The sequence below is a fragment of the Micromys minutus genome (assembly GCF_963924665.1).
Source record: "Micromys minutus genome assembly, chromosome: 24".
NCBI classification, from domain to species: domain Eukaryota; kingdom Metazoa; phylum Chordata; class Mammalia; order Rodentia; family Muridae; genus Micromys; species Micromys minutus.
Genome location: NC_137959.1, coordinates 15,901,927 through 15,928,872, shown reverse-complemented (window position 1 = coordinate 15,928,872; position 26,946 = coordinate 15,901,927). Strand labels below are relative to the sequence as shown.

General features: G+C 44.0%; 1 protein-coding gene across 1 annotated transcript in view; it reads right to left on the bottom strand.

Annotated features, from left to right (window-relative positions):
* The window catches only part of FTO (FTO alpha-ketoglutarate dependent dioxygenase), a 327,644-nt gene that overhangs the window by 223,521 nt on the left and 77,177 nt on the right, over positions 1 to 26,946 (bottom strand). Inside the window, exons 2-3 of the mRNA XM_080937058.1 lie at positions 17,479 to 17,556; positions 8,662 to 9,280 (exon numbers count right to left, since the gene is read on the bottom strand). Of these exons, the coding sequence (XP_080793184.1) occupies positions 8,662 to 9,280; positions 17,479 to 17,556 (697 nt within the window). The remainder of the gene's footprint in view (positions 1 to 8,661; positions 9,281 to 17,478; positions 17,557 to 26,946) is intronic.

Here is a 26,946-nt window from a genome sequence, read left to right as displayed (position 1 = left end):
GACCTCCACACATATAGCATGCCACATACACACACAGACACATATAGACATAAACATATACCATGCATGCCACATGCACGCACACACACACAAAGATACATATAGACACATACACACACATAGCATTCCACATGTGCACACACACAGACACATACCACACAGACACATACGGAGGCAAACAGATACACGCAGTGAAGAAACAAATGTAATATTTAAAAATGTAATTGCATCCTAAGAACTTTTTCTCTAGCACATTTGGAGAACGTGTTCCACCAAGGTCAGAAAAGATGTAAGGGGTATAGGTGAGGGTGAGAGAAACAAAGACTCAAGAGATAAAATAACTGTCTCTGCTGTGCTTCAGAGGTTTCAGGGGACAGTATTATCAGGAGAAGAAGATGGCCAGTCTCAGCCAGAGCAGACGAGGTGTTTCTGGAAGACCGTCACTCCAAAACTATGAACCTGAGAGAAGAGCCGATTCTGACCCTGTCGAAGAGAGACTTAGACAGGTGGTAGACAGTGGATGTGAAATTTAACTGGCCTTAACTACAGAAAAGCCTGTGCAAACAGAGAAGGCAAGGTTCACAAGAAATGCTGAACGTTTAAAAGGTAACTTGGGCACAGACTGTTCAATGTGCTGAAGAGCATTTTTCATAGGCATGGTTACTGTGGAGGGTGAGTGCCAGTTTAACCAAAATGACAGCAAATCTCAAACAGGGTGCGAGCAGAGGGCCAGAGCGAACAAAGAACTTTCAGCTTCCAAACCAGGTCAGCCAGTCACTTGAAAACAGCGTATGTTAAGGCATCCCTTAAACAAGACAGAAAAAGCAGAGAAACGCCTCTCCCGCAACCCCAACTGGAGAGAGTGAGGCACGGAGCACATAACTATAGTTTTCTTTAACAAATGTCTTATAGGAATATTTGAGAATTTTAAGTTATGTGACTGGAATAATTTGGTAAAAACTGAAAATATCTATCAGGTACTATGTTCTCACAGTCCTGAGGGTATTCTGTTCTTAGAATTTGATGAATGAAAAAAGGAAAACAAAGGCACAAAGAATTCAGGTAACCTGCCCAAGGTCCTACAACCAATTAGCATAAATTATGTTAATCAATAGTACAGGATTAAATTGTCTAATTAGTATCACAGTCAGAGAAATCTTCCCACTCCAACTTGTCCACCTCTCCTTTCCTAACTGCATCATGATAGCATAAAACAAACACACAAACAAAAACCGGATCCAACACTGGAGTCAATAACTAAAAATCTCATCTCAGTAAATACTTGGAACACAAAAAGAACTCGAACATGGTTTAATGCAAAATGGAATGGACCCTAAGCTCCTGTCCCATGTGATGGTCCTGTTGTAGGAGGCTGAGGAACTCTTAGGAGGTGGAGCCTCCTAGGAACAAGTAGGTCACTTCTGGGTAGGCTTGATGCTTACTTACAGCCGGGCTTCACTTCCTGTCCTGGCTCTGCTTCCTGGTTGGCTCCAGCTCTTGCTGCCTTGTCTTTCTTTCTGTGACAACTGCGCCCTCAAAAACTGTGAGCCAAGTTAAATCCTTCTCAGCTATGAGAAACTAATCCAATCTGATAGAATTCCAACTAAACAAAGAGCAGAAGACCAGAAGGCACTTCCCTAAGGATGGCCCTGTTCACCAAGGAAGCACAAAACCAGTGCACTCCCCACACACCAGAAGTCCAACAAGGTCTGAAAGGCAGCCTGACTGGTGGAAATGCACAACCCTGCAGTAGTTGTAGGAATCAGAATGGGGTTCCTCAGAGAAAAGCAAACAAGCAGCGCAGAACTATCATTTGATCCAGTTCCACCTCCGTGAACACAAGACGCTGAGGAGTTAAAGCACATACTTAAAACTACTAGAGTAGTATTCATAAAACAAAGACGGAAATGACCTAAATAATTATCAGTAAGGGACTGAATAAGCAAAATGTGATCTAGTTTGGATTTCTGTTGTGTAACACACACCATGACCAGAAGCAGCTTAGAGGAAAAAGAATTTATTTCAGCTTACACTTCCAGGTCCAAGTCCACAATGGAGGAAGTCAGGGGAGGAACTCAAGTAGGAACTAAAGCAGAGATCATACAGAAATGCTGCTTGCTGCCTGGCTCACTGTCTGATGTTAGCTTAGGTAAGCTTTCTTATACAACACAAGACCATCTATCTGCCTAGGGGTAGGATGGGTACTCCCCCATATTAATTATCAATCGACAAATTCCACAACTCACACCCACAGGCCAATAAGTAGATCCTCAATTGAGTGTCCCACTTTGCAGGCAACTCTAGGTTGTGTCAAGGTGACAATAGAAACTAACAAGGCACCTGGGCATGGTGGCACACACCTTTATCTTAACACTATGCAGAAGCAGGGATATTTCTATATGTCTGAGGCTAGCCTGACCTACAGAGCAGACCTTAGCAGGTCAGCTAAGGATCCATGATAAGAAACTGTTTCAAAACAAAAATAAAACAAGACCCAAAAACTAACCAGGATAGTGATATACTCTGTATGTACATATTCACTGTATGTATCACACACACACACACACACACACAGACACACACACACACACACACACACACAATGAAGTGAACAGTATTCAGACATAATAAGGAATGGAATTCCGAAAAATATTCTAATACACAGTTATTAAGGAAGTAAGATCAGTAAGGTAAACAAAAAGGACAAATCCATGATTTTCTGTACACAAGATATCTAGAGTAGTTAGACATATGGTGCAGTGTCTCATAGACAAAAGGCAGAAAGACCAGAGTCTGACCTCAACAGATGAGGCTGTCTATTAGCGTACACAGCCAGGGGAAGCTTGTCTCCAAAGAGAACGGGAGAGTAAATCTAGCTGGAACATTTTGCAGAGGTGAATGAGGGGCTTAAGAATGAGAAATGAATGCAGCCATGGCGGCACAATGTGGAGGTCTGTGGTCTCCTCTTCCCGGAATTGCTTGCTAAAGGGAGGCAGTGTCAGCAAACTTTCCTTCTTGTGGCTGACTGATAACAGTCGTGCAAGGCCAGCTGTAACACCATAGAAATTTTGTTTTTACAACTGAGGCACGCTACCAAAATCAATACAGACAGACAGCAGAACAGTGGTTATCAAGGGATGGAGGAAGAGATGCTCTCTAGTTAGTACAGAGTGATGAAAGCATCCGGACAGTGGCGACTTCAATGTGCTGACTAAATGGTATGGCTTAAATAATTAGGTAACAACCCGCATGCATAGTAACTGTACCACAACAGAGAAGAAAGTGAAATAGGACTGAACTACTGATACCCCCAAAATATGGAAAAACTCAAAATAATTATACTCAGTGACTTAATTCAGGCCAAAACTATTTTAAAAGAATATATGCCATGTCACTTGTGTGAACCTGAGGAATGACAACTGGTAACAGAAAGCAGTATCGCAGGACTTTCACAGACCTATCGTGGAATAAACAAGGCACAGAGAATCCTACAGTTTACAGCTTAGGCCTTTTGCTCGAGCAGTTTCCCATCTATTGTCTGAACTTAACGGGGATGTTGGAGCACTGTGACCCACCACAAGGCTAGCTCTTTACCTCCATGCACTGCTCTGATCCGAGTCCACTCCCTTACAAGTCTCTCTTGATTCTTTTGCTTCAGCTTTCATCTCCTGTTTTCACTCTCTCTCCCTGGAAGTTCCGCCTTCATACTTCCTGCCCCAGCTATTGGCCTTCAGCTCTTTATTACAACCAATCAGCAGTAAGATGACACCTTAGGCGGCCTTAGACATAGAGGGCTATCTGACCTTCAAGTATTTCAGCAGGTGTGGAAAGACAAGTATTTACAAATATAAAGCTAATCGTGGACCACAGAAATGATAATATCAAAATCCTACCAGCATTAAGCTCTCTGCCTGTATAGAATTCACAATTGAAAATACAGGGACATACCTTCACACAAAGTGAAGGAAAGTCACACTAACACTAGGTCCGTGGATGCCCACAGATAGCAACAGGGATTCACCAATGGCACAAACAACACTCCTGGTATACTAGCTACCCTGAGTGTGACGATGGCTTCACCAGGGTGTTGGAGCATTACAGTATAGAGAGACTACTACACAGCATTTAATCTGACAACATCCATCAGGACCTGAGTTCAAACTCCAAATGAGCATGTAACTGTAACCTCAGCATGGGGGCAATGAGCGTCCAGCTCTCTAGAGACCTTGTCTCCAGGCAACAGAGGGAGTGGAATGCCCACTGTCCTTCTCTGCCCTCCATAGGCACAAGTACAAGCAGTACACCTGCGCAACCACCTGTGTCGGTGTGTGTTTTCTTTTCTTATTAAGCTATCTTATTTGGGTTCTTACATCCCAATTAAAGTGTTCGTACACCCTTTTCCATCCCAATCCCTTCCAACACCCCAAACCAAGTAGGAAAGAGAGAAGATTAGAGGGATGGGGGGTGTTGAGTTCTTTTTAGACTACTTCCCGCTGATGAGGGGCACTGAGTTCCTTGGGGCAAGTCAAATCTTCATCTCGTCATTTCTTCTTGTCTCTTTTCTCTCGACCACTGACAACCCAACAACAACAGCAGCAGCAGCAACAGCAAGAGCAGGAGCCAGCAGGAGAAACAGCTATCACCTTCTTTAGAGTGTTTCTGTCCCTCTCTGGCAAATTTATTCCCTTTCCAGAGTCCCCCAGAATTAAACCATCTGCATCTGACAAAGATCAGACCTGCTAGTGCAGGAAACAATCATAGGTAACTGTAGTGCACAAACTGAAGCCACCCCATATCCCATGCCTGGGATTAAAAACAAAAAAAAAAAAAACCAACATATTCACATAACATAACTGGGCTTTTAAAGAAACCAAACCTCTGACGATGCATGGGCACATACTACACACATGCACACATGGGTGCACTCCTGCACAAAAGGATAACCAGTAGCTAAAGTCTGAGTGGCATCTTTGAAGGAGTCTCAATCAAAGAACAAGATGTTGGACAATATTAACTATAAGTTTTAATGCCATCCCTGCTAAATTTCATTCTTTATAACTAGGAGTAACAAGCAATTGCCACCAAGCCTGAAATATATGAAAATCAAATACTCTGCCTATTTACATATGGTTCCCCAAAGCCATTCCTGATTAAAAATTGTACCATTTCAATCTTCCTTCTAGAGATATCTATTAGCAGGAAATGCATGTGAATTCCAATGAATTTAGAATATAATTACACGTATCCTATACAAATTACTTCGCAATGGCTTCTTCTCATGAAAATAGACCGAAGAGTAATGATCAGCTCATTTTAAATATACAGGAGACTCCCTGGGAAAAGGTAGTGAGAGCGAGTGCACAAAGACTTTAAGCTGCAGCTCATTCAAGTTTAGCAGGAAATAATCACTTCTGATCTGAGCTCCCAGTGCAGCTTGGGAAGAACTCCACGGGTAAGCTGCGCTCTCTGACTGGCGCCCCTCACTGAGCAACTGCAGCCCTGGTGGAGCTGCTTCTTGCCTCCCCTTGAAGGCTAGAATCAAGTGATTCCCAGTCTCTTCCAGGTCCAAAGTCACATCACTCCACAATTGCAATCAGAGCACACCTGACCGCAGCCTGTCTTTCAAGACAAAGAAAGAGGTTGACGTGTCCTTGGGTCCCAAACTGTTCAGAACACCTGAATCCTTTGAAGAGATGTTTCCTCATGCTGTAACCTCTCTAGCCCTACTGAACCCTAATCAGTCCACCATTAGCATAGTTCTAGTGAAGATGGAGAGGTCATAGACCCACACACCATTCATCACTTGGAATAAATACAGCCACCGGGACATTTCAGGCCCTTGGTTTGCAAACCACCTGACTCTAAACGACACAGATGCAGAGAAGGTAGAGGAGGGTTCCATTACACAGAACATACGCATCCAACCCACCCGAGTCCCCAGAGTGTATGTGCTGAAAAGAAAGGATGTGCATGGAGAAGCACAGATGAAGGAAGGCTGTCAGAACATCCCCTTAATCTCTCTAGAAGCAGGATATTCCAACATTTTAAAACCCACATCCCTGAAGCAGCTACACTGCTTAGACAGAGCATGGACCTCAGATGCAGCCCCATAAGCCACTCAGCTCAGGAACCAACCCTGAAAGTCCAAAGGTCTCCAGCCTGAATCCTAACCCTACCCCTACTAGCTGGAAAATAGCCAATAGGTGCCCTGTTTCCTCATCTGATAACAGGAACAGCCCAAGGAAGACTAGGCTTCCCTACCCATGCAGGTGCAGTTGGCGAATCACATCCTTGGGGACGTTACCCCTGTAGGAACAATTCTGAGTGAACTCAGCCAAGCCTAGATGAAGCAAGCCAATCACCAATCACTTCATACGGCCTCTTGACACCCTCAAGAGACAGTGTAAACATGAGGTGAATGGAGCTACTGCACACAGAGAGCTTTATAGTAACTTTCTTAATATTTACAAGGAACATGCACTCAAACAACAATAGGAGGATAACCTAAGTAAATATAAATACACGAACCACCCAATCATTTATGATCATCTCCGGGGTATGTGGACATGACAGGCATCATAGGCTTGTTCACATGCATTACTCAGTAACTCACTGTGCTGTGCCATTACAGAGTCTCTAGATAATAGAAAAACTTCAGATCCATTACAAGTTTACAGAGTACATGTACATCATACATGTGGCCACTGATCAAAACAGCTTTCCATGGAACAAAACAGGGCTTCCTGTCTGCATTATTCACAGGGTACTGTGGACACCATGAAACTGGCTAAACACTTACAGTGTCTGGCCACAGCAGGCGCTCAGTGAAGAACTCCCAAGTGCTGTCACCATTAGTTGATAGAGCCTATCACCATTAGTTGATAGAGTCTTGGAGATTAGGAGAACAAAGGAATCACACTGTTCTGCTCTCACAGGTTGGATTCTGCAAGTCTCTATTATTTTGCATGTAAAAATACTTCTTTAAAAGCGTTTTTAATTATGATTTTATTAGTGTGTGTGTCTGTGTGTGTGTGAGTGCACCCTAGCCTTTATAGAGAGGTCAGAGGGCAATAATTTTCAGGGCTTAGTTCTCTCCTTTCTACCCTGAGGGTCCCAGGGATCAAACTCTGGTGCCTTTACCTCCTGAGCCATTTCACTTGCCCGACATTTCTGTGTCTATACAATGTGCGGTTTTACTCTTTCCCAGTCTTCACTCCCAATCAGTTGCTCCGAAGATGCTACTTGCTACCATTTTAAACTCCTTTCTTGGTCACCCGTGAAACGGAACTAACTTCAATAGAGTGATTAGACTGCAGCCTGGGAACAGGGCAATGGGGGCACAAAGGCAGCTCTGCGGCCGCCCGCACAACCACAGCCACCACTGCCACCACACACTGCAGCAGGTTCTGAGAGCTGCTACCCCAGGAAGAGCTAACCAAGTACACTTCTTCCTGTGAGTTCTCTAATCCCCAGCAAGGCCATATCTGAGGTCAGAGGAGACTGGATCTTCCCTCTCAGAGGGCACTGAATTACCTCATTTTTAAATCATTACTTGATTTTTAGGTTTCCATTACTACTTAACATGTCATTGAAACTGGTGAGATTTCCAACCATTCAGCTCACTCCTTGTTTTGGACTGAAAGCCCATGGTAAAACCCAGAAAAAATAACAATTATCCCGAGGAAAATTTTGAGACTGGAAAATTGAAGAAATTTAAGAATGCCATGAGATGGATTTTTTTTGGGGGGGGGGGGGTCTTAAGTCATTTTTCCAAAATAGCCATTCACGCAAACAAAAAAACAAGTAACAACAAAAATCCAGCAAAGCAACTGGAATTGTCCTTAAACAGCGACCTTAAAAGTGCTTGTTTGTGCATTCTTTCAAAAGACTTAGTACTCTCAGTTTGCAAAGGAAGTTCTAACACCTTATCCTTTTGCCTAACAATCGGGTAATGAAAAAGCCAGGGTCCTGCAGTGCTCCACACACTCCAGAACCTTTCTGCAATCCTGTTCTCAGAACCTCTTTGGTTCCCTACACACACAGGGAAACCGGGAAGCAGGAAAAGATGGCTAGGTCAACCAAGTGGGCAACCTCCAGCTCTGTGCTCTGAGGTGTCGGAACCTTAGAAAAGGCAAGAAAAATTGGAATGTCTGCCTAGAGGAGCCACGTAACTGCTTCTGCCAAGGAGGATCTTGTAAAAATGATAGGAAGCCAAGAACGAGTCCATACCTGACAAGTCACGACCAGGGAGATGGTGATGTCAGGCGCAAAGCATTTTGGCAAGCTAAGCATGCGCACCTGTGAGAACTGGGGACCACTTGACAGATTCCTGTTTTCCTGGCCATGGTGACTGAGTGGTCTACTCTAAGCTTTACAGAGCGGCAACTGGCTGTACGGGCCACACAACTGCTGCTCTCCTGGGCGACGGGAAGACAAAGCAACAGTAGTGCTTATGTTAGAAGTATCCTGCGCACGGTGGAACAATGAGCCAGAGAGCACTTAGGTGGGGGAGAGGGATGCTCTGCAGGCGCACTGGTGAGACAGGCTAGAAAAGGAAAGGACACCCAACACACAGACATGTGTGTGCTTATACACCTTCAGAGCCTGCATGGCTCTGACACACTGCCATGAGGCAGGCTTCCCCCGCAGAGCAGACCGTACCTTCACAGCTATAGCTGTAGACCGCCACGGCTGACCGGTCCACCAGGTTCTCATCATGATGCCAGCTCACCGCCATCTTCCCCATGCCGAAATAGGGCTCCTCTTTCAAGTACGGCATTTTCTGAGGATCCATGAAGTTCAGCAAAGTCACGTTGTAGGCCGCTCTGCTCTTGATGTCCACTTCATCATCACAGGACGGCCCCACACCAGCCCTGGGGAACTCTGCCATGCACAACGGCACGACATCTTCATTGGCCTTCTCTTTGATGGCCAGTTCTTCCAGGGCCTGGATGGTCTCCACCTGCAGGTAGTCATTGAGCTTGAGAAAGGTCTGACAAGCAGCGGCGATCTCAGCATCTGTGTAATTGATGGTACAGCCCTTCACTGGCCAGGGCACCGTGAAGAGTCTGGTGTTCAAGTACTTGTAGGTACAGCCTGGGTCCCCGATGAGGATGCGAGACACGGGGGTGAGCACATCTTTGCCTTGGATCCTCACCAGGTCCCGAAACAAGCAGCCATGCTTATGCAGCGTGAGAAAGGCCTCGGGGACCTCTTTGTGCAGCTCCTCGGGCACACTGCCGGACTCTCGGAAAACCAGTTTAGGATATTTCAGCTGCCACTAAAACAAAGCCAGAGAGGGGGTGGTTATGCATGGCTGTCGTCTCATTATTTCTGTTATAAAGTCTGTTTCTAAGAGTGCAAGGAGAAACTAAACTCAGCACTTTTCCCCGGCAGGGTTCTTATCTTGCCAGTCTAAATAAAAAACCTTATACAAAACCAATGCCCAGAGAGTCTCCACTGAGCACTGTCAAGCTGAAGCTCTAACTACTAATAATCTTCAACACAAACAGAAAACTGAGAATAACAGGCCTTCAAGCTCTCAGGCTTCCTGGGCCCATTTCTCCCACTTCAATCCTTCTTGCGGGCCCTTGGCTTTACCGAAAATTAAATTTTATTCATGAACCGATTATTGTCTACTCTCAAGAGCTTACTCCATACCAGGTGCTCCGATTCACTCAGACCAGCTAATTTCTCACAGCTTGACACACACTATCAGCTCCAGTTTACAGATGCAACCCTGAAGCAGTCAGGAACTCTGAAAACTTGCCCCAAGTCACAGTGGTAAATGTTAGCCCAGGGTTTAAGTCTCCGGGCTGCAGTGTCTGGCTAACTGTAACTGTCTGACTAAACCCTTTCCAATTACTGGCAAACTGGCTTCTGGTCCAACACACTCACCTAAAGAAAAGTCACCTCTCTGGAAGCGGACACAGTAAGTTCTATGAACACATAAGCAAAGCCATGACAATCTGATTCCTGACTACAATGCTAGTGCCCGGAATATTCTACAGAAGGCAGTCTTACTGGTGTCATGGGAAGGGGGTATTCACACATACCCCTCCCACTAATCCAGAAACTCACCAACGACGCTGCTCATGGCAGGATTTGCTTTCCTAGAACCATTTTCTCCTTCGTACAGGATTTATAATTGCCTCCCCCGCCCCCAATGTGACCTGACTTGTTCCCTCATAGTTTTATGCAAAATCCTGTAGAAAAAGCCTAGGGAGATCAATCCACTTGCTTGTCCTCAGACCACTGCTGTTCAGGACATCATGCATGGGGAGGTAACATGCTCATTCGTGTGGTGTGTGCATGTACACTTGTGTACGTATGTGTGGAGAAGCCAGATATCAAAGCAAGGTATCTTTGTTAATCACCCATTGATAGGGCCTCTCACTGATTGGCTAGGCTCTCCCGCCAGTGAGCTTCAGGGATCAGCCTGTCTCCACCTCCCCAGCATTGGGATGTCTGATGTTCACCATAGATCCTGGATGGCTACATGGGGACTAGACAACTAACCTCAGGTCTTCACGCAACAGATTGTTAGTGCTACAGCACAACCTAGCCTGTTCTGGCTCATTTATAGCATGGGGAGAGGGCAGTTCTGCAAGATTCTACAGGAAATATAGAAAAAACAAGCAAACTCATGAAGTCTGAATGTGAGAAACAAATTCCCTGAGTCAGTAGTTTGTCCTGCCTCTTCGATACCTGTGCAAGCTGTATGATCACAAATTTAACATGAAAAAAGCATAGGCATGTGGCACGCACACTGCTGGGGACTGTCAATAGAGATCCACTGAAAACTCACAATTGCTCTGCTTCACTTATCCCAACTGGAAAATGGAGACAATATCACACCTTTTATCTACATAGCTAGGAAGACAGCCACACAGGCCTATAAGCAGAGAATATTCTGGAACTGTACCTTGTTTCAAAACAGGGAAGAGAGGAAGAAGACAAAAAGAAAGAAGGAGAAAGGCAGATGAAATAATAATAAAAATAATGTTTAGGTGTAATGGAAAGCAAATTAGTGTAAGTCTGGGCTGTGGTGGAGAAAGGACTGAATGGGAAGGGCATAAAGAAGAGACTTTAGTCGGGGAGGACTAAAGAGAGCTCTGGGGAGTACTAAAGAGAGCTCTGGGAGGACTGAAGAGAGCTCTGGGGAGGACTGAAGAGAGCTCTGGGAGGACTAAAGAGAGCTGTGGGGAGGACTAAAGAGAGCTGTGGGGAGGATTGAAGAGAGCCCTGGGGAGGACTAAAGAGAGCTGTGGGGAGGACTGAAGAGAGCTCTGGGAGGACTGATGAGAGCTGTGGGGAGGACTGAAGAGAGCTGTGGGGAGAACTGATGAGAGCTCTGGGGAGGACTGAAGAGAGCTGTGGGGAGGACTGAAGAGAGCTCTGGGAGGACTGGAGAGAGCTCTGGGGAGGGCTGAAAAAGTTCTACAACTTCTATCATGTTTATACAACTAAGATGTACAAGATATATTTTGTGATATTCATATTATAGAATGTGTCAAAGACATTTTTAAAGGATCAGTGAATTTGAAAGTATGTTTTTAAAATGTGAAATTACAAAATGAAGTATGCAATTAATAACCAAGCCCTAACTGAAAAAAAAATGTTTGAAACCTATATGGTCCACTGTGAATTTAGGTATCTATGCATAATACACACACACACATAATAACAAAGAAAAGAGGCCATGAATGTGACAGAGGGTGAAGGTAGGTGGTACTTCACAGGGTTTGGAGGGAGAAAAGAGAAGGGAAAAATTTATGTAATATAACCTTAAATTTTTTAATTGAAAAATCAAATATGCAGAGCTAACAAGAACTTACTACTTTTAATTTTCTTTTTTGGAAAAAAAAAAAAAAAAAGTAGAGAAAAACAGACTCAAGAAAAATGTGGCCAAAAGTTGTAAGTGCTGCTGACCTCTGGGTATATACTTTGTATATTTTAATCTTCTTTCTTTGATTTTCTAAAATAAATGGAAACTATTTTGAATCAGGAAAAAATGAATGAAAAGACTATTTTAATCTAATTTTTCACAGCAGAAAATTATTCTTGATGATGCGACAAGATGATTCGGAGTCACCAAGCATCTCCAGAAGGCCTGACTTTGTGAGACTCGGATGAGCTTCCCCATGAGGACTGGGAAGGACAGCAGGCTCCTTCTGCCACCGTCTCAAAGAAGATGGATGGGAGGAGATGCCTCCCTGACGTTCCTGGTCTACTATTCATACAGTGGTTAAACTAGGACCTGAGGTGCAGAACAGCTCCGGACAGTAGTTAAGGTTGTCTTTAGTGGAACAGCAGAGAACTTCAGAAGAGACGAACATTAAATAATCTGAGTTCATGCTGTCAGCTCGAGTTCACGTTCCGTTTAGACAGGTACATGAGGAGCATCAGATAGCACAGAGTAATTTGGAACAGCTGTTGGCCGACTTTCAAATGTTAGTGTAATTTTTTTTTTTTTTTTGATTAATCCTATTAAAGTTTTTCCAGGGAGTACACAGTTGTGAAATTACACTATCACTGGTTTGGTTGCACACTATATTTCTTGAGATCTATGAACACTTACTTCTAGGGCATAAAAGATGATGTTTAGTTTCGTATTTGGAAAAATATGTTAGCCATAATGGGCCAATATGCTGGCTCTATTCAATGGCTTAGAAGATCTGTGACGCAGGCCTCCAGAAAGGAGGCTTTACCTTGCCCATCCTGATGCACTGTGTACAGATTTATCTTTCCTTCCTACCAAGGGATGGTCTGAAGGACTTTCATCATTCCGAGAACCCAGGCATGATGCTGGGTGAGGAAGTCACTTGTTTACAGGAGGTAAGAGCAAATGAGGCACAGGTGACCTCTATCTTTAACTGAGAGAATACAATTTATTACCTGTAAGTAACCTGAGAAACAAACGCCTCCTCCTGACAACGTTCGTGACCAGGGCCAACGAGAACCCATCCATAACCTGCTGTCACATGCTCTCGTGCTAACACTTCATGCTTCACATTCTGGAGCGGCATGCACACTGTCCTTCGTAAGATTTTCTACATAATTCTTAGTCCAAGTGCTTGCAACTTGGCAACCATCCCAATACTAAAAGGCTACGCAGTTGGCCGAGCCTCCAGCTGCATGGTGCCAGGCTGAGCCCAAAGGAGGCACAGTTCTGAGACCCATGGAGGATCTGCTGTAGCTGCTACTACCAGGCTGGTGAAGCCCATCCGATGCTCGGCTAGTGACACAGTGTTGGTTTATGCAGTGATCACTCAACAGCCCTCGCTGTTCTGTGTGTGTTTCACATCCAGCTAGTACTTGTTATGCACCAGACACTGGATAGCATCCATAAATATGCTGACAAAAGTAAGCCAGGCCCTACAGGGAATACCTCGTATTTTAACTGCACAGCCAGGATGGAAAGTGAAGGAGTACCGATGCAGAAGGCCAAGTACACTTCACAAGGCGAGGAGAGTTGGAGCTTAAAGACCTGGCAAGTGCATACCTTCTACAAAGTACTAAGTTCCAGGACTAGGAAAGAACAAGACGTCCCCACCCTCTGGGAGCCTGTATCCTGGAAGGAGAGCCAGACAGAAATGAGTAAGGAAGTGTGTGACGGTGGCGACGAATGCTGGAGAGGAATGCAAAGTTGGGAACAGAGGACTGGGTTGCTGTGGTAAGTGTGGCCAGCCCTGCAGAGACCCGAGGGAGGGGCCCTGGGTGAGGGGAGCACCATATACAAGTTTTGGGGAGGAGTGTGCTCAGCTCACTGCAGTAGAATAAGATGTGTCAGTATGATGTTGTGGGGTGATGGGAAAGCAAGAATTCAGGGGAGGGAAACAGTGAGGAGCCGGGGTGCACTGTGCTTTACAAGTCAGTGTCAAGTACCGGGCTTCTGTATGTCTACTTAAAACATGCTGGTAAAGGACTCTCAGCAAGAAAGCAGAAAGAGCTAATTAAAGTATAGCCTGTGTGTGTGTGAGACAGAGAGAGAGAGAAAGAGAGACAGAGAGACAGAGAGACAGAGTTGGCTCAGTGGGTCAGAAGGGCACTTGCCACCACTCCTGATGACCCACATTAGAAGGAGAGAACCAACTCCCACAAGTTGTCCTCTGACCTCCATATGTGTACCATGGCACTACACATGTGCACACACAGACAAACTGAAAGAATAAAAACCATTTTAAGATTTCTCCGATGTTATGCTGAAGCAGAGGAAGACTGGAGAAGCTGGGAGGCACCTGCAGCAGGAATGATGGCTGCTTTGGCCCCAGGGCAATCAGCAGAGACAGAAAGCCTCCTGTGACACTTTCTTTACCTGTGGGATTTCCTGGGACAGTAGCAGAACATTCGATATTTACATAAGGGCACTTTTCTTAGGGTGAATAGGTGGCTGCCAGGCAGTGGAGGGGAGGGGTAGCGGCAGGCACAAGGTGGGAAGAAGGGCAGAGCAGGGTGCTCTCAGATCCGTATTAGCTGACGGAGAAGAGGCTGGACACAGGGAGTCTGGGTCTAACTGTCAATAGCTTTGAGTGTAAGTGCACATGCTTGGTGTGAACGTTACCTTAGAAACAGGGGGACTCAGCAAAAACAAAACAAGGAGGCACAAACGGACACATTTCTAAGAGCGCAGCTCTGGTGGTCCTGGAGGGCAACTAGTTGGACAAGACAGACAGGCTACAGATGGGAGACAAACATAGGCTGGTGACGGCAGGAGTCTGCGACACTCTGGAGAAGTAAAATAGCCAGGGCCCCAATGACAGGAGCCATGGTCACAGTTGAAGATAGTAGGATTCCTAACCTGAACAACAGGATCAGGGGAACCAGTGCTGAAGAGCACGGATCCTTAACAAAATGGAAGCCATGGCCTGTGACAGGCATGTCTCCTCTTCCCATTCCTGGGCAAGTTCCTCAGAATATCTGACCTCTGAGCTCCTGCCCCCAGCTCTCACTCAGCATTTGTCAGGCTTCCCACCTGAACTAGTCACATGGCTTGTGAAGGTCCCCCCACACCACCCATCCCACAAGGAAGGTAAAAAAGAAACAAAAGCAGAGCTCTTTCGTCACCCTTTACAACTTTATCTTAATTCCTACTGCACTGCAGGGCCTCAGTGGGGAGGCTACAGAGCACACAATTAACTACCATGGATCATACTGAGGTCAGGTAGGACTGGAGGCCTGGGGGCATCACAGATAAGCAAGATTCAGAAGAGTTAGGTGCCACTGGAAAAAAAGGCAAGCTGTCACAGAAGGACTAAGAGATACAGAAAAGATGGAAGCAGAAGAGCTTAGCCAGAGCTCTCCACAGAGCCAGGGATGAGGCCTTGTCCTTAGACTTCCTGCTTAAAAAGCTCAAAAATGCTTCAACCCACTCTGCTGCAAAGTGAGCTGTACAGCAGCTGCCTTGGAGGTCTCGGTGGTGTTTACATGAGCTAATGCATGTAATGCTCTGACTCCGCGCTGGTCCTGCAGGCACTTGGAAAGGGCATACAGGAGAACCTAGGGCCCGCCCTACTTCAGGGAGAGCTCTGGGACAGGCACAGTCTGTCCTCTGACCAGGTCACTGTGTGTTTCCTGTGTCTTGAGGCAGGCTATCAGAGGCTCCCTCTGCAGTCCTACTTCCAGTGTGACACTGTTCCTGGTCATTTCCCCAGGTGTTTTGAGCTGCAACATGGCAGAGAGAGAAGCAGAAAGGGCTCAGCCTCAGAGCCACATCAGTCGGAGGCTGGCCTTCAATTCGAATGCTCACAGGTGAACTCCCTCCCTCCTGATGTATCAAACAACAGAAGGAAGACAGATCTGCTGGGATTACCTCCAACTTGAGGGAGACAGTTGCTGACTTGTGGGAGAAATCAGTGAGGCTGGTGTGTCAACTGAATATGAGAGCATTCACCGAACAGTAGTACCTGGCCCTGGCTGAGACAGCTAACATGCCTGCACCCGAGCTGCGTGACATCAGACTTTTACCTGACGCTGGTTTGGCATTCCTATAAAAAGGCTGTGTAAGGGACTCAATGTTGGACCTGAGCCATCCATTCCTATCGTTTATAAAATGGAAAAAAAACCCAAAACATTGTATATATACACAATTATATACACAGTGGGATACTGTATAACCATAAAAGAGGAAATCCTATCATATACAGCAACACGGACAAAACTCGAAAATATTAACTTGGATGAGACAAGCCAAACACAGTAAGACAGACAACATGTGACTTCACTGAATGCTGTAGAGCAGAACACGAGTCTCTACAGATGGGGAAAGGGAGCACAGAGCAGGGACAGAAAGAAGAGACACATGAAGGAGATCGGAAAGGATGTTGGGGAGCAGCCTCAACAGCAGAAGGATCACCATGAGCACATGCACAGGATACAGTTAATATGTGCTAACTATTACTTTTAGTTCATCCTTTAAGGAATTAGGTTTCCTTCAACTATTTGTTTTTGTCCCTGTTTTGCTTCTAGTTTTATTCTGTTCTGGTATCAGCTCGGAACTCCTGGGCTCATTCGATCCTCTTGGCTCAACCACCCAAGTGGCAGGATCTGTAAGTCTCTACCCTACATGATTACAGCATGTATGCATATAGGCAGGCACACAGCCTATAAACCCAAGCTTTCTAGAAGTTCTAAGGCTAGTGAGCAGATAACTATATTTAACATGATTACCTGCTGATAACTGATTTTTAGAGCGGGTCTTAGGAAACTAAGGAGCCTAGAGGGGTTGTCTGTTTTCATGTGGATGGTTTGTTTGTTTCCTGTCCCTGGTGTGTGGCTAGTCAGATCACAGGAGGCTACACCCCTTCCCATTTAGTTCTTCATGATTTTCTTATGTGACACAAAACCGAAGTGGCTGTGAGCTACATTGACACAAATAAGTACCAAGAAGGTCAACGAGAGTATCTCCAGGGCCTCAGAGCTTACTGCCTTTGCTTGCCTCAAACTATCTTTTTCATTTTCTTTTTGTTCATTGTAAAACAAATACATGTTTGTTGCAGATAATCTGGCTGACTAGATAAGCTATGAGCGTACTGGATATGATATTTCTGTAATCATCCGTCTCTCTCAAGATGCCATGTCCTGAGGAAACATGTGAGTACAATCAAAATGCTCACCTCTCTTCCTTGATTGTCAACAAGCAGGTGCCACCAAAGGTGACAAGAGAAGAGGACAAGATTGTATTCTATGCGGGACAAAGGCAAAACAAACAAACAAAAAGCCTGCATGAGCACAGAGGGGCAAAGGCAGGCGGGCCCATGGGTGCTGGGGAATTGAAATGGTGTACTATATGGAGACAGAGTTTGAAGAGAAAGCAGCCAGGGAGGGAAGGTGTGTGCTCTGCAGGCGATGCGCAGCCTGGGACCAGGTCTCAGTAATTTGTACCCCAGCAATTCCACTGATCAAATACAAAGGCTAAAATTGGTAAAAACAACAACAACAAACAAATAAACAGACAAACAAAAAAGCAAACCATCTTACCTGCTGATAGAACTCATCATCTTTGGGCGTGAGGTAAGGAAGCCAAGTGTCTTCAAACTCCTCGAGGAGCCTCAGTTTCTGGATAAAAATAAGAATTACGTATTACTGAAAGTAAAGGGATCTCAAATACAGGATAATAGATTATCTCCCAACAAAATGAATGTAGATGCTTTTAAACATCTTTAATTGTAAGATGTACAAAGCATCCTATCGGAAACCATCCAGCTCACTGTGATAGTTCCTGAGGTGATCATACTCATTCCTCTTTTATCTTTACCATCAGGGTCTTCTCATGACCTGTGTGTCCTGGGGATCAGTTAATACAGTCTCCCAGCATAAACCTTCCTGTCTCCACAACCGGAGACAGTTACACTTTCTGTGACAGTCCCCCTGGAAACACCAGGTGAAGCACAGCCATCTCCTCTTGCGACACTGGGGTATCTGGGATGCTTATTCCTGCTGTAACGTTGATTTAAACATGTCCACATATAGTTGTGCTCCGTCTTTCAAGTCGTCTCATTTTATGTGTGAGTGTTTTGCCTGCATGTTTATATGTGCATCACATGCATGGCCAGAGGGAGTAAAGGTCAGAATGGGATCTGACCTCCAGGAACTGGCGTTGAGGACGGTTGTAAGCCATGAGGGTGCTGGAAACTGAACCTGAGCTGTCTGGAAGAATGAGAAGTGCTTGTAACTGCTGAACCATCTCTTCAGCCCCAAACAGTGCCTTTTTAAAAGTAATCTTTCATCTCTAAAACATCACCAACTTTATGTTAAGCTTCTCTGCTTTCTTTTCCAATTTTATAAAGCACCATTTTGTAAGCATCCATCTAGCATTGTCTAAGGCTTCTTCAAACAGCATCGGCTATTTGGATAAGTAATTGCAACAAGGAGATCACAATGCTTAGCCTTATATTCAGACATCTATAGAGCCCATGGTTGCATGTAGCATATACACAGCCTATATGTGTGCAATACAGCTGTTCATACTAGTTATCTGAAAGAAAATAAACAGCAGAAAGTAGTTTTCAAATAATATTGGAAATTTTAAAGCAGATCATCATGGGCATTGTTAGGAAGCATGACTCACTAAGAACAGGAAGGTATAGCGCTCTGGACTAATGTGGACCTACCAGCGAGGCTGCAGGTCAGCACAACCAAACTGCTTTGTTCCCACCAACTGTAGAAGTCACTGATCTTATACAGTGCACCGTCCACCCAAACAGACATAGTAAACGAGAGTACTAACCTCTCCACCCCAGGAAAGCAGATTTACTCACAACCTATCATGATCAGAGAGCAGTTCAGAGCAAGCATCTCTTTTTGACTCAAAAATTCTAGACCTTTTACATTATAGTACGGAATAGAAATTTAACAACTAGTACACACACACAAACATACACACACACACACACACACACACACACAAACCAGCATGTTCTATTATGCACACAATTCTATTTATCTAGTCAGTCTTCCATTTTGATGGTATCTTCTTGTTGTTTTTATTTTTTTTTTTTTTTAATTACAGATGGTTGTGAGCCACCATGTGGTTGCTGGGAATTGAACTCCGGACCTCTGGAAGAGCAGTCAGTGCTCTTAGCCGCTGAGCCATCTCTCCAGCGGTATCTTCTTACCCATAACGCTGAATGACTTCCTAATTAAGGTGTGATCACTGACTGCTAGGAAGGACCTATAATAGTAACATAACTCAAGTCATTTAATTCAGTAGTTGGCTGATGTTCTATTTCCTTTCAGCAGCAGCCACTATCACACTTATAAAAAGAACTAATGATATTTCCATGAATATATATTCTCGAACCTTAACCAAAACCTACACTTCAATTCTCATTTGATGCTCAGGAAAGCCTGCCCTTCCCCTCTGATCTTTCAACTAGTTCTTAGGACATTTTTATAAACACAAAGCACTACAATATTTATAAATGCCACCAAAAAATTAAACACTAAATAATTCAGAAGTTCCACCTTACAAATACCACCTTAAAAATCTCTCCATAAGAGTCTACCATTAAACCTAAGCCACGTATAAGATGTATATTTCCAAGAGAAATTCCTTACTTTATCTAAGACAGATTAAAGCTCTACCTCACAGGCCCACAGGCATCAATAGAGGATGGGACTGTTCGCAATTAATGCTTCTTCCAGATTATTATGTAAAGAAACATTTTTAGCAGCTGGGGTGCAGACCATCAGACACACATATAAGGCATTACACTCGAAAGGCTATGCCCAATGTTAACATTCCTCAAGAACACTCCACCATGGAGAGAGAAGACCGACACTGTCTGACTCTGCAGGAATTCTGTCTCCATTACGTTCAACACTGTAAACCACCCATTGACCATAACTATGTGCCACCTATTTAAATGTATCACCTATTAATCCTCAACATGGGATCAAACACAGAACAACAAACTGATGCCTCAGGGCTCGTTTTAGGAAAGACATCCACTTGTCCATGTGCAATGAAGCATTTGTTGGGGAAAGCTCACAGCCAAACACACTGGAGTCAGGACAGGAAATCAGTTCTGTGGTTCCTCTGTGCCAAATGCCAGCCAGTCACCACAGCACATGAGAACACACAGGCTGGAGGCAGAGGGCTCACCAGGACTGGCACCTCGGGCCAGCGACAGTGCCTTGGTGGATCCACACAGCTGGGTCCTACGTACTGGCTTCATGGCTGTCACACTTGTGAGAGACATCAAGCTACTCACAAATACCACACAGCCAGATTGGACTCAGAGCCTGTCTCTACTACTACAGGAGGGTCACAAAAAAGTCCTCCTGGGCCTTCCTATGCAGTCAATGGCCTGCTACCAAAGCTCTCCAAGGAAAGGGCACATAGAACCTCACATTAAAAAGCTGCAACTGAAAAACACAAAATGTTGCATGTCAGGAGTGGTAGGTCTGTTTATGTATGGCTGGGAAAGCTGAGCTGTCTGAGATCACACACCTTGCCAAGGACATGGTTTGAGATTCTTATGGAAATCACCTAAAAAGATTAACTGTTTAAGTCAAGACACATGACTGTGTCTTATGCACAAATGGAGTGTGTTTCTTGATCCACTTCTCTCTTCAGCCCATTAGATGCAGCTGCTGACAACTCTTAGCACCATTTTCCAGGAACTCTGTGTGTGTGTGTGTGTGTGTGTGTGTGTGTGTGTGTGTGTGTGGTTTGTTTGTTTGTTTGTTTTGACAGTAGGCCAGGCTAGCCTGAAACTTGCTATGTATCCAGGCTGGCCTCAAAACCAAGGTCTCCTTCTGCCTCAGCCTCTCGAGTGCTGAGATTAGAGGTATACTCCAGCACACACACACACACCCTGCAGTCCCCAATTAATATTTAAACTATGAATGATATTTTGAGCTGGACAATACAAATTTAATTCTATTAAAATTAAGAAGCGCCCACTGTAAGAAATATAATGTGTCTTACAAGGATTTAAAGCAAGTAGGAATCTGACCTGATCCTTAAGCAAGGTTTGAATGAGTAGAAAGATGCCTCTCAAAAGATAGGAAACAGCTGAGCCAAAGAAAGCAAAAACATACACTGTTTAATAGACTATATTCCTATCAACAAAGAAACATGGCAGTATTTGAGATGCCGGTGTTGCCACCTCCATACTCAATGAAGATGCAGAATTGTGAAAAAGAAACAAAGCAAGTAGATTTCAGGGCCCGGATTGTAACTTTCGAAGCCTATGGATTTGTCAATCTCTCCTAACCTCAGTTCTCTATTGTAATGCAACTATGAAGTAAAAACCAAGCGAGCACATTAGTAAGTGCTGCAATTTGTAAACTATACTGGTTGCAGGTAAGTGGGAAGCAGGTGAGGCAGGGTGCCTTCCAGAGGACAGAGCATGCATGAGTCAACCCTGGGTGCCAGGGCTAGTTCCAGTTCCTAGAGATATGATCTGGAGCTGCTTTCTCAGGAAGCAACACACACAAGCAGGTAAGAGCACACCTGGCAACCACACACTCTGACTTATTAGTGTCTGCAAGAGTCATGCTCAACAGTTATAAAGACCAACAATAGAATCTATATGAACCCACCCAATTAGTATAATTATACTTTAGAACATAAATCAATCCTACGTGAGAACTAATTTGCCTGGATAAAATTCAGGAGAAATTCATACATACTTTCCATGAAGGTTTATGTATGTTTGTGCGCATGGTGTGTTACAGCTTAACCAGATGTTCTGTAATGGTCACCTAAGGTGTGTGTGTGTCTGTGTGCACATGCGAGCACACTCGTGCAAGTTTGGGGGGGGGGTTTAATTAGCTGTAATTGCCTAAGTTTATATATGTATGTGCACATGTATATGTGTCATGCCTTAACTAACTGTGCTGTAAAGCTCACCTTAGAAGAAAGGAAGAAGGCAAGGTCCTGAAAAGCTGCCAAGTGACCATGTGAAGCTGTCACGTGGCCAGGTGCAGAGCATGTCCTGAGACTATTCTCATTGCCCAAGAACTACTCACAGCCAGTCTCACTATGCGCCACCCCTTCCCAATGCAAGAAAAATTGTCTCGCAAATCCTTTTTCAATTTTTAATATGAGGGGATCATATATAACGCTTTTAATTTTTGTTTAAATTAAGCCTGCTTTTCAACTTTTAAAACCAAAGCTGTTTCTGAACCCATGAGACCTTTCGATTCATAAAACACCAGGAAGAACACTCAAAAGGATTTCGCCACAGGATAATTAATCCTCAAAAACATGCTGCTCCCTTCTTCCTGATGAGACTTCCAAGGACCAAACCCATTCCAGGAATCCTCAATGAAGATCGGAAATACTTCAAATAACAGCAAGAACAAGGAGTCAAATGGTTAAACTCTGCTTATTGTCCAATCAAAAGCTATGAGGTGCTACAGAGAGTCAGCTAAAGGAAAGGCAAGAAGCTGTTCTCCCAGCACAGCATGGGAGGCAGAGTCAGTAGACCCGGCCGAGACGGCACGGGGAGAAAACAGAAGCAAGCCCCCTCAAGCTTCCGGAAGGGAAGATGGTCAGCATTCAAGGCAGATTTGGATGAGGAGGAGGAGCCTGAAGACCAGGAGGACGAAGTACACAGTGACAGACAGAAAAAGGCGGTAGCACCTGAGATGATTTAAATAAGGTACACATCTCAAATGACCAAAGGGGAAGAGAGGAATGGGAAAAGAAAGATTGTGGCCAAAGAGTTTCCAAATTTGTTAACAATTTAAAGTGCACAGATTCAAGCTGTTTTGAGAATCTTGGGGAAAAAAGATAAAGTAAACAAACTACACACACACACACACACACACACACACACACACATGCATAGAGTCTTTATAAAGTATGTTATAACTACATTACTTAAAAGCAGTGAAATAGAGAAAAAATTGAAAGAGGGAAGAGAAAAAGACAATTACATAGGAAAAAAACATAAGAGCACAAAGTGTAGAAATCATGACAGAAGCAGGTAGAAAATGTACTATACTTTACAATGGCAAAATAACACCTTGGCAGGTATATAAAAATACAGCTCAACACCAGCAACAATAGAAAAATAAAGTAAACCACAAAATACAAACCAGAATCTGCCTGAAGAACTGTTGAAAAGCACCAGACAAGGCAACAGCATGGACGACATCAGACTTTGCTCTTCACCACTAGAATCTTCATAGCAGATATTTGACTATTTAATGTAAAACTAATGGTGGTTTGTGGGATGTATTAACATTCACAGAATTAAAATATGTGACAGGAGTACAAAGACCCACAAGAGACACATGTATGTTCTTATAAGGTTCTCATGTGTTAAGTGCAAATATGCTACTTTGAGAGACACTATCAGGATGAACATGGACAACAGAGATGCTAAAGCAACCACAAAATTACTGGGGAGATTGTGTGTGTGTGTGTGTGTGTGTGTGTGTAACAATGTGACTAAGAATATTAAAGTCCTTAAAGGAACAAAAAGAAGGGAATGAAGGAATGAAGGAATGAATGAATGAAGGAATGAAGGAAGGAAGGAAGGAAGGAAGGAAGGAAGGAAGGAAGGAAGGAAGGAAGAACAAATAGCAACATAAAAGTAAACCTAAGCAGATAAATAATCACATCAGGGGGCTGAAAAGATGGCTCAGTGGTTAAGAACACTGGTTGTACTTCTGTGTCCCGCGCAACCATCTCGCCAGCAAGAACGACGCGGCACACAAAATAGGATTCTTCTGCGGTAAACCTTTAATGCTCTCAAGAGGCAGAGCATAAGCTTACATCAAGTAGAAGCAAAGACCACAAACTATCTAGCCCGTCCCCTTATATAGGAATCAGTCCTCGCCTTGGATGTGGAGCCCCCTGATTGGTTGAAACTCATCAGGCCCTATGACGCCACGGGAGAGGCAGAGCTCAAGGAGTGGAAAGTTACCCAGCGCGTGCGCACATGACTTGTTTACTGCTAACTCCATCCAGATGTCAGCGCCATCTTGTAATGGAGAATGTGCAGGCGGCGCCCCACACTTCTGGAGAACCCAGGTTCAGTTTCTAGCACCCAAAGGGTGGCTCACAACCATCTGTAAGTTCAGCTACACAGTATCCAAAGCCCCCTTCTGGCCTCTACAGGTACCAGGAATATACAAGACACACAGGCAAAACACCCATACACATAAAAAAAATTGAAAAATTTAAAACCACATTAGGCCATCGAGATGTTCGCGCGCGCGCGCGCGCACACACACACACACACACACACACAGGCCATCCTTGGCAATGAACACCAAGCATTCTAAAATGCCAGGAAAGCAAAGACAGGAGGCTCTTAGAGTTCACTGTTCAGCCTGCCTAACAAATTAACAGGCTCAGGTTCAGTGAGAGGCCCTGTCTCAAAAAACAAGCTGAAGAACAATTACAGAAGACAGATGCTGACCTCTGACCTCCACATGTACATACATGAACAGACATGCAAACATGTACATCACACTCATATGTTCAAAACAACTAAAGAAATTGTAAAGATTAAGCATAATTTCTCATAAGTACTTTAGAGACATCATCCTATCTGCTTGTGTCTAGAGCCACAGGATGCACCTCTTCTTTGTCTCCGTCTTAGCTTGTATTTCAGGGTGTGTCCCACTATATCTTTTCCATTCTATGGTTTCAACATAAATTGAAACCTCTCCATCTAGCTTTCAAATCTCCTGCCCTTTCTCTTTTGAACCTTTGGTCTCTTTAAGGTAAATTCTATGTGATTTCTTAGTATTCTCCCAATTCATCAATTTTCTGCCGAGTCTAATGTTCATCCCACGTATGAATTTACTCTCCCAGGTAAATACGGTGGTTGCACCTGTTATTCCAACACCAGAACGGAGGCAGGAATCCTTAATGAGACTCAACTATAGCAAGACCCTGTCTCAAAGCCAACAATCTAATTTCTCTAATAGTGTTTTTCATTCCCAAAACTTGCAACTGGCTTTTTCCTCATGTAGCTGAAATTCCCAAGTACTTACAAAACAGTTTAGATGTTTATTTTATTTTAAGAAGCTTATCTTACTAGGTTACTCTTTTCAACACCACAGCACTGTTTCCCGGGCTTCTAGCTCTTTATCAAACTGCCTACATTATAGTCCTTTGACTATAATTCAGCTCTTGCTTTTCCTCTTCTAAGAGTAAAATTCACTTCGTACTCCTGAAGCTGACTGAACACAGCTGTTCTAGCTTTGCTAATCCTTTGTGTGGCAGTTCTTCCAGGTCACTGTTGTTGGTGGCCGTTCTATGGGATACAGTGGTTTGTAGGTGAGGTGTGTTGATTTATTTGTGTTTTCCTGGTGTCTCTGTTTCTGGGCTGGAACTTGCCCACGTGGCAGTGGTTTTTGAGTTTATTTTGGGTTTATTTTTGTTTTGCTTTGTTGGGTTTTTTTTGTTTTGTTTTGTTTTTTTGTATTTTGATCAGGTCACTTTTCCTCTTTCAGTAATGCAGGAATTTAGAAGGGCTGGGCAGCAGAGAGGAATAAAATTCTAGATTTTTTTTTTTTCTTGTCAATGATGCAATACCTTTATCCCTTGGAACAACATGAATATGTGTCATTTAGTCTCTGACTTGTCCATATGATCTATTATCCTCACACGGGGCAATTCTGTTCTTGTTGCTTGGTTACTTGTTGCTCTGATTTACTTATTTTCAATTGTTAATAGAAATATACTTTGTAGGCTATTGGTTTTGGCTTTTCTTCCTAGTAATCTCTACCTGTGCTCACCTGTGGCTCTACAGTGGCTCCATCTTGCCTGTCCCAGGATGCCCACCATCCGAGACCAAGCTTTATATAATGTCCTACAGAGCAGTCCAATCTTGTCCCCTTACCCTAAATTTCCCACCCTGATTCCACTAGTGGAACAAACAGCTCCCTTCTGTTCCTTAAGACCCACAGATCAAAATAAACTATAATTCTCCTAGGGTCACAGGACTTCTTTCAGTCCCCCTTTACAAATGGTGAACCTTCACTACAAACCATGGTAGTTACTTCTATGCCTGTCTGCAGTGGGAAACCTATGTTCCCTATTTCCCTAAATTCAACTTTCTGTCTGAACACCCAGAGGCTCTTCAGGATAGAGGCTTTAATCCAGCCGATTACCTTTTCTGTTCATGCCCTTCCAGTATGTAATGCCATCTTGTCTACAACTCCAGCTACGACTTGTCTTCCTCTGTTCCTCCAATGTCTCATTCCTGCCATCTCTGCGGTTTTGGAACAGAGGGCATGCAATACTGTGACACAGGAAGGTGCAGAATTTTTTTAGGAGAAAGATTCTTAGCAGGAGGTTACCCAGGTTACAGTGACTCACAGGACTTTGAAGGGTTCTGACTCATACACTGAAACTGCCCTCCTGGTATCAATTCACATGGACATCAGCAGACAACTCCCATTTCTTCATTGACTCAAACAACAGTTATTACCAAACTTGTACATTTTTAGCAAGTTGACTAATGAAAAACAAGTTCTCCTGGCTCTACTTTACATCCTTTCTGAGTCAGGTTAAATAATTCTTCATGTACCTATTAGCATCTGTAGTATTCCTTTGTGAAAGGCATGATGGGACGTTTTATCTACTTCTTCCCCAACCTCCCACCATGCTTATTTATACCTTCCCTCCTTCTATAGCTACAGATCTATTCTGTTACTCTGGAAAAACAATGAACCCGGGTGGATGGAAATCAATCACTGAGTCTCTGTCATCCCTCCTCCTGCTGAGCAGCTGTCTAGGGAAGGACGGGGTCTCCAGCAGAACCACCTCCACGCATCTGGATGACATGCCACTTTCCATGTTCTCCTTAATTAAGATGGCAGTATGTGGCCTTGGTTCAACCAAGTTAGCTACAATATTTCTTTCCCTTAAAAGCTCTCTTTTAAGGAAAAAATTTAAACTCAATAAAAACCACAGATTCAAAATAATATACACGAGCTCTTTGGGTAACTTGAAAACCAATTTACTTGTCC